This window comes from Mastomys coucha, unplaced genomic scaffold (genome assembly GCF_008632895.1).
Source record: "Mastomys coucha isolate ucsf_1 unplaced genomic scaffold, UCSF_Mcou_1 pScaffold22, whole genome shotgun sequence".
In the NCBI taxonomy this organism is placed as follows: domain Eukaryota; kingdom Metazoa; phylum Chordata; class Mammalia; order Rodentia; family Muridae; genus Mastomys; species Mastomys coucha.
The window spans coordinates 99,857,817-99,866,599 of NW_022196905.1; the positions used below are offsets into that span (position 1 = coordinate 99,857,817).

General features: G+C 44.8%; 1 protein-coding gene across 2 annotated transcripts in view; it reads right to left on the minus strand.

The window, feature by feature from the left end:
* Tgfbr3 (transforming growth factor beta receptor 3) overlaps positions 1-8,783 on the minus strand; it is a 191,538-nt gene that overhangs the window by 4,256 nt on the left and 178,499 nt on the right. For both annotated transcript variants that reach the window (XM_031337166.1, XM_031337167.1), the window contains exon 16: positions 7,442-7,549. In XM_031337166.1, coding sequence (XP_031193026.1) covers positions 7,442-7,549 — 108 coding nt within the window. The remainder of the gene's footprint in view (positions 1-7,441; positions 7,550-8,783) is intronic.

Sequence of the window (8,783 nt, forward strand, 5' to 3'; positions counted from 1 at the left end):
GGGGAGGGGACTGAGGGGGAGGAGGCTGAGGGGGTAGAGGCTGAGGGGCACTGCCAAGGGAAAACCCTTTGGGGCAAGTTTAAGTTGGCTGCACATGGAACCTGCACCAGTTGCTAGCAAACCACCTCTTTGCATCTGAGGCTCTCTGTAGAGTTCAGTGTGAGTGTCTCCTGACACATTAAATGCCCCACTTGTCATTATACACTCTGCTGCATTAGAGCTCTGCCTGTTCTTTGTACCAAGTATGCAATGCTCTGGAGAGGGAGGAAAGCTCAGGTCACACATGGTTTGCATTTAACTGTGAGAAGCCCTACGGCTAGCTACTCCCTTCCATGAGACTCTAGGTAGAGGAGAGAGTGGGAGCTGCTCCCCAAATGTCCCCTTAGCAGTCTCCTCCCCCACTGACCACCGAAGTGGGAAGCCCCCAGCAGGCCAGGCCTGTTTATGAGTTAGGCCTTCTCTTTCCTGTCATGCTGAAATACACACCTACCAGGCAGAGATAAGCAACCCTTCCGTCCGCTTCATTAAAACACAACACTGCACGGCTTGAACAGGCTCTGACCCTTCCTGGGGCCCCTCAAAGACCTCTGCCAAGTGAGCAGTTCCGCAGAAGGCAGTGCTGCCTCAGGCCTGGTCAGGTTTCAGCTTTCCCTGACACAGCCCCACAGGCTTCTGCATCCACCTCAGAGCACTTAGGGCTGTTGCATGCATTTGACTTCCTCTAATTATTTTTTCTTCTGGGATTGGAGGGATGGAGAGGGGGAGAGGTCAGTATTCCCCAGGAGCAGGCGAGTCATGGTGTTTTAACAGTCTTCTCCCCTGTGGTATTTTGGATCTTCCCTAGCACTGCCCTTCAAATGTGTGTGTAATCAAGGGTAAGAAGTAACATTCTCTTTCTCTTAAATGGGAGATCATTTCTAGAAAAAAGCCAGTCTTTTTTCCTTCCTTTCCCCTCCCCTTTCTTACCTCCCCTTCTCCCTTCCGTGTTTGAACCCAGGATATGATAGGCCCTACTTGAGCTTATATTCCCATATATTTACAGTCCTTAACTAATCTGATGCACACACACACACACACACACATATACTAACACACACACATATACACTAACACATACATACACTGACACACACATATATACAGACACACACACTCATAAACATATATACACAGATACATACTCATACTCACACACACATGGACACACACAGACACACACTAATTAACATACACAGACACATACACTGATACACACATATACAGACACAAACTCACACATATACAGACAGACACAGACACACAGTTGCACACATACACACACATTCATACATGCACACACACATATACCCACAGACACACAAACATACACACACAGATACACTCACACAGACACAAACACATATACAGACACACACTCACATACACACACATACAGACACACAGACACACTCAAACACACACCACTTTACCACTCACATGTTAATCCATTCTTAGTAGAATCCTCCTGTTGCCCATTAGAAAGCTATCTATGGTAGCCAAACATAAGCTTGCTTGTCTGTTTGTCTGTTGGTTTCCCCAGAACTAGAGCAGAGCCTAAGGCCTTGAACTTGGCTAAGAAAACACTTTATTACTGAGTTAAATCCCTAATCCCTGAACCTCACTAAAACACAACCTCTCCCCCTTTAAATCAAGGGCATGCTGGTCTAAGGGGAGGTTCCTCCCATCCCTTTGGGCTCTGCTGGCCTTATGAGCTCAGTCCTAGTAGATGCAGCAGGGCAGCCTTGTTCCTCTAGCAGCATGTTCATGTTTATCTCTTCCAGAACAGGACAAACGCTTGATGACTCACGCTCAGGAAAAATGCCAGCAGTGCGTCCTGCCCAGGAAGCCTGAAGATCTGCTTCCTGGGAAGTGTCTCTTTGCTGTGTCAGTGTATTTGAGAGCCCATTAGAAAAAGCTCTCATAACTTTCAGAGTCTTGGAAGCTCTTGTCTTGCTAATGTAAAAGTCTGGTGAGAGAGCAAGAGAGACAGACACAGAGAGAGACAGAGAGCGAGAGACACATATACACACAGAGAGAGAGAGAGAGAGAGAGAGAGAGAGAGAGAGGGAGGGAGGGAGGGAGAGATAGAGATAGAGATAGAGAGAGAGAGAGAGAGAGCACCAGCCCACACACAAAATTGTGGAGCAAGCCCCAAGGTGGGCGAGTCACACTAACTTGATACTCTTACTGACTTCGGTTCAATACACTGTTCTATGAAGGAGAGAACCTGTTTGTAAATGCTCTGGATCCTGGAGCAGGCTGGCTATCTGGGTTAGATGAATCAGTGAGCTCTGAGTTCAAGGAAGAGACCCTGCCTCAATATATAAGGTCTAGAGGTATAAGTCTGTCACAGAGGGTTCAAAGCGTAGGCAACTGAGACACCAGACACAGAAGGATGAGGAAGTGCTTAGGGTCTACGCACCCTAGTGGAGTAGATCCAGCTGCCGCAATAGAAGCAATACGGCTCTGCTGAGTTTCCTCTGTCCCTTGCTAGAATGGGACCTGACTGTCCTTATCCAGGAAGAAGAGAGCCATGCCCCCACCCTCTGCAGAGGGTGGCCTTGAGGGTACTGGAAATGCCCGGTTGCAGTCAGCACAACTGAGTACAAGGTGCTGCCGAGGAGACACCACGCACAGGCTCAGCCTCACACCAACTGAAGCATGTGGCCTCCGTCCATTAAAAACATGACATGTATTTAATTACCCACATTCAGGAAAATGTCAGTACTATGTATGCCATGCCCTGGATGGAAGTTTGAGTATTTCTTTTCCCCTGTTGCTATGTCAGCACTTTTTATTAATACTGTTTTTTTTTTTTTTTAAGGTTTTTCTTTTTTTTTAGGCAAGGCCTATACTGTGCAGGTGGAAAACAGGAAGGCCTGTTTCAGGAAAAATCAGATGAGCTCAGAGGAAAGGTGCAGGGGTGACCCTGGGGCTCATCCATAAAACAGCCCCCTCAACGCACCCTATGGAACTTCGCATAGCTATGACCTCCATATTTGAGACTACTCCTGTATTACTTTCAGAGGTAACCCAGGCACAAGGGGAGAGCAAAACAAAAAACAAAACAAAACAAAAAACAAACAAACATAAAGGAAGGAAAGGAAAGTTATAGAATTAAAGTCTTAGAATTAAAAAAATTCAAGGTGGTATTCTAGGTAATGGAGAGAGATGAAGCAGAGGACGAGTTAGGTTCATCTAAGTTATAGAGTGAGAGAAACAGGAGGCAGGATTAAGAAAGGACAGAGAGAAGAAAACTGACCGACACATGCCTGGCACCTCAGCACTCAAAGACAGGAGCATGACAAGTGTGAGGCCAGTTTGGGTCACCCAGTGAGCTAAAGGCCAACATAGGTTGTACTGAGATACTCTATTATCACCATACACACACACACACACACACACACACACACACACACACGCATACATGCACACACAATGCACATGTACACACACTCACATGCATACACACTCACACCAATTAAGAAAGAGGGATGGAAGGAACGATGGATAGGTTTTTAGGCTGAAAGCCCAATTAATTCCCAGCACAAAATATGAAAACACTCCTAAATCAAGGGGTGTTATTATTATAAAGATGATTCTAGAAAGGAAAGACAGATCACACATGGAGAGAATCAGAAATATTCTCAAGCGCTCTCAAGTGCTCAGCAGCCATCTTTCAAGCTAGAAGAAAACAAGAAATTTTCACTTTTGAAATTCGGAGGGATCACTTATAACCTAACAGTGGGTACCATGTCTTTTGAGCAGGTGTTTTTATAAGATGAGGATATTTCAGACTCATGGCATAAAGGGAACACATATTTCCCATGTCCCCTATAAACCAAGAAGAAGGAAGGCATGGGACATATGGCCTAAGACATCCCTGACCCAAAAGAAAAGTGATAGAAACCTCTAGACTGGAGGCGAAAGAGATGGTTCACAGTGGGACTGGTCCAACTGGCTTAAAACCCGTTTTATTTTTAAGAGGGGAGGAGGAGAGTGAGCCTGTCTGTGAGTGGCTGCTGGGCATAGAACCTGGGAACTGAACCCCGGGAATGTGAAGGAACAGGCAGTAGTCTTAATCCAGGGCCATTGCCTGCCTTCTGCTTGTGGAAGAAAATGGATGGCATGCGGGGATGTATCAGGAGACCCTAACCACTGGCAGTCAGCAGGCAAACTGATGATAAATGCCTAGAAAACTAAGCTAGTGGGAGGTGGGATGCAGATAGGCAGAGAGACGCTACAGAGACAGGCAGGTTTGGAAAACCTAAAACACATGGGGGAGAGGTAATAGAACTATCATACCAAATGGCTAAATTGTGATTGGCACGTGTGTGGTCATCACCACAGAAACAGTGAATATGTATCCAACCAAGACTTCAGTGTGGTTCTCTACCAGGGCAGTAGCGGTTCTCAACCCGTGGGTCAAAACCCTTTTGGAAGCTGAATGACCCTGTCCAAGCATTGCATGCCATGATACCCTGCATGTCAGATATTTACATTATGATTCGTAACAGCAGTAAAATTGTAGTTACGAAGCAGCAACAAAAATAATGTTATGGCTGGGGTCACCGCAGCATTAAGAACTGTATTAAAGGTTGCAGCGTTAGGAAGGCTGAGATCCACCGTGCTAGGGGGTAAGAGGGGAAATGGATAACTGGGACAGCCAGGTAAAGCAGAAATAAGCTGTCATTTTCTGCAGTAGGATGTTAACAGAGAGGATGTCAAGCAAAAAGGGGGCAGCTGTATACTTGTGTTACTTAGTGGTGTCAGCTAATATCTCAACGAACCAGACAAGAGTTTTAAAAATGTTACTTCAGGGGAGGAATAAAAGAGCGAGTGGGGTTGGGTCTGGCCATCTCAGTAAGTCATTCAGGTGCCACACTCTCACGCACTACATTGATGAAGCTAAAAAAGTTTTCTACCAAGCAAACACAGAGCTCTTGTGCTCCAGAAAACAAGAGATGTCAACACAACTGTGACTCTTGGACCTGTGTCCCCAGAGGTGAGAAACCTTGGACCAGAACCACGCCTACCCCCAACCATCTCTCCTCCATTCATGGTGAGTCAGGGTTTTAAAATGGGGTTCTCCAAACAGAATTAATGGAGCCCAAAGGCAGCTATCTCATTGTACCTGGAGCTGCAATAAGACAGAACGGGAACCCTATCCTTTTAGACTGAAAGCTATTCCAGGGACATAAATGTCACGATTCAAATCTGTGACTTGTGGGCTGTGAAAGGCTGGAGAGTGTGAGCAGAAGGAGTCATGCAAATGAAGGGTTGTTCTGGACACAGAGGCAGGGCAGCCTGAACAGCCAGATAGACCAAATAAGGTCTGAGTTCTACAGTTAGCTTATTGTAGAAATTAAAGGACTGAGTCGGTGTTTGGATGCCCAACTCTGCTTGCTGGCCACAGCATTCTGACTGTCCCTGTTCATCTAAACTTGCTGCTGGAGGACCCACATCAGAAACTAACTGGGTTCTGAGCTGAGCCCTTTTTGTGTTTGTTTGGTACTAAGATTAACTGTCAGCTGTGCCTGAGATCAGCCGGGGGCCTCAACTTTGACTGAAAAGTCGTTTTGGAGCAGAATCATAAGCGACATCACAAGTCTAAGCCAAACATCTATGCGTCTTCTAGTTTCTCGAGTTGGCATAAACATAGACTGTTTGCCGGGAGGGTCTTTTGCTTGTCTATATTCTGTGTGCAAACTTTATTTTTGTATTAACAATACTTTCAGCTTTCCTCTGAGGCTTTTGTTTGGATGAAAGAGGGTGAGGCATAATTACCTCTAAGTTCAGTGAGGAGCAGGAAAGAACACTCAGGCTTTGCCCTTGATCAGCTTGATGCTTGGCTTTGGACAAATCTGGTATTGCCAGAGGCATCTCAGTGGGGCCCGCTCCCACAGTGAGTTTCATTTGGTAACCCGGTATGTATTATGCCTGGCCTGGCTTCCTAGCCCAAGAAGGACCATGTGTGTTTCAGGATCAGTTCTAAGACCAAAGCCAGCCAGTGGCTGAGTAGACACATGGAAACCATCTGTGGGTGACCAGCCCTACATAAAATCCTCAGGGCTACAGTCTCCTTGGAGTACTTTCAAGTTTATTCCCAGTAGACAACATAGGCTGCCAAGTGCCCTAGAACCTCCTCCATGCAGGAGGCTGGAAAAAGTTGCAAAGAACTATTAGTTTGAGATCTAAACATGTCAGTATTGCTATGATAAAATTATTTACTCCAAAATTCTACTCTGCTGAAAATTGTCCCTTCGGGTTCTTTTCTGAACTTTTGCATGAGGAAAACTTCTTCAAATGACTCATAGGCATTTATATAATGCTCAGAACCACCCCACTTAGGCCTTCGTTTCTTTGACATGAAACACATTTCACTCAAGAGTTGCTGGTTGGGAATGACAACTTTTGAGGTCTTAGAGCTCCATTATTAAACTCTCTTAGGGTCTGCTGCTGCTTGTGCCCTGATCTAAAATACTTTGTTACGAGGTCTAGCATTCGAAGTGAAAAGAGAGTAAGAACTTTTAGCTAGCAAACGAGCTGGTGTCACGCACTTTTCTCAAGAGTCTGAGGGTCTGTCTAGCAACGAGCAGAAAACATGGGGGCTGAGGATGAGTGCCTCTGCCCAAGTATGATGATGGGACATAGAACCCCCCACCCCCCAGAGCTTACTAAAATCCAGGGAAGGTTGATGGCTAACTGTAATCTTAGGGCTTTGGGAGGCAAAGACAGGATTATTGGGGACAACTCTGTATTCACTAAAAAAACATCAAAATGGGAAGGTGGGATGGGAGAGCACAGCTTTAACATTTTTGTTTCACTTTTTATATTTTTCTAGTCATAAAAATATATTTTGAAATTTAAACTTTGTAAACATTAGGAGAATCTTGTTTATACGATGTCACGAGTTAAAGGCCAGGAGATTGTGGTTTGGAGTCCCTGACTAAGGACAGGGGCGGGCATTATTCAATGCCCTGGCAGCTGTGGTCATGAGCAACTGGTCTCCCTCATCACATCAGCTTATTCTACAGTCTTTCTTTTTGGAGTGACAGTTTCTAGTTCCAGTTAGTCATCCTACACAGACTCCTTTAAGTTCTATGACAAGATTAGAACTGTACTAGAAGCTGAGCATCACTAGCACTGTAACTGCAACTAACAAAAACATTTCCTTTCTAAGCACCATGTAGACTGAGTTACATTTTTATGTGACCTAATAACACTGAATACATAAACATAAGAATAGTGAAAATTGATGTTCTCTTTCTTTTGCTTATTATATCACCTGTCCAACAAAACCCACTAGTGTCTATTGTGTGCCCTGGATAGCAGGTGCCCAGATGTGCCCTGGATAACAGGTGCCCAGATGTGCCCGAGCTGCAACTGAGCAGTCACTAACCTGTGTGGGAGTAGATGTACCACAAGGCCCCTGTCAGGAGTGCTCCGATCACAAATGCTGCAAACGCAATGCCCATCACAGTAAGCGTGTCCAGGCCATGGAAAATCTCTAGAAGAGGGAAAGAGATACATACATGATGTCAAGCTGTCTCACACACTTCAGCTTCATTCTCACTTCCCAAGCATGGTCATAGTAAGATCAGAGACTATAATCACAGTAAACTCTATATTTTGTTACTTGCAAATTTGCTGACAAAGGAAAAGGTAGATTGATTGGGCCTTTACATATTCTGTTTGCAATTTATTCTGAGCAAAGAGATTTTTTTAATAAACAATTTCAGGCTTATTTAAATTACTTCCTTTGTATAACTTTTTGCCTGCATGCACTTAAGTGCACCACATGTGCACCCCCTTGAATTTCCTATCTTAGAACTGGGGTTCTGCATGGCTACGGGCCACCATGAGGGTGCTGGGGATCCAACTTGGGTCCTCTGCAAGAGTAACAAGTGCTCTTAATCACTGAGCCATCTCTCCAGCTCCCCAAAATGTCATTTTAAAAAATAAGATTTATGGCGGGCAGCAGTGGCACATCCCAGAACTTGGGAGGCAAAGGCAGGCAGATTTCTGAGTTCAAGGCCAGCCTGTCTACAGAGTGAGTTCCAGGACAGCCAAGGCTACACAGAGAAACCCTGTCTCGAAAAACCAAAAAACCAAAAAAAAAAAAAAAACAAAACAAAACAAAAAAAAAATTGTGATACTTTAAATCTGTGGTCTGAGAACCTAGGTAACTTGAAAAGTCACAGGTTAAAATACTTTAGATGGTAAAGAACCAGTAGTGCACACCCTTAGTCCCAGCATGTGGGAGGCGGAGGCAGGCAGATCAATATGAGTTCAAGACCAGCTTGGTCTATAGAGTGAGTTCCAGGCCAACCAAAGCTACACAACGAGATGCTGTCTTTTAAAACAGTAAATTTCCATTATCAAAATCAGACTCGTTGCTTCTCCCGTGGGTCCTTGTGAACAATGAGGCTCACTGCAGCCTTAACAAACACTGAAGTGTTTTTGAGAACACTTACAGCGTCTGAAAGATGAGAGGGAAAGAGAACAGAACAGAATGAATTCTTCTTGTGCATTAGAACAGGCCACAGAGTTCACAGGAAGTCCCAACCTTAATCCTCATGAGTAGCCTCACTTTAAACAACCTGCTCTTTCACACCTTTCCAGCTCTTATCTTTCCATGAGGAAAATTACTTCTCAGTGGGTGCCATGCCAGTTTCACGGTCAGCAAAACATATAAAAGAACCACTTGTTCCTCTACTTGGCAAGGGTTTTTTTTTTTTTTT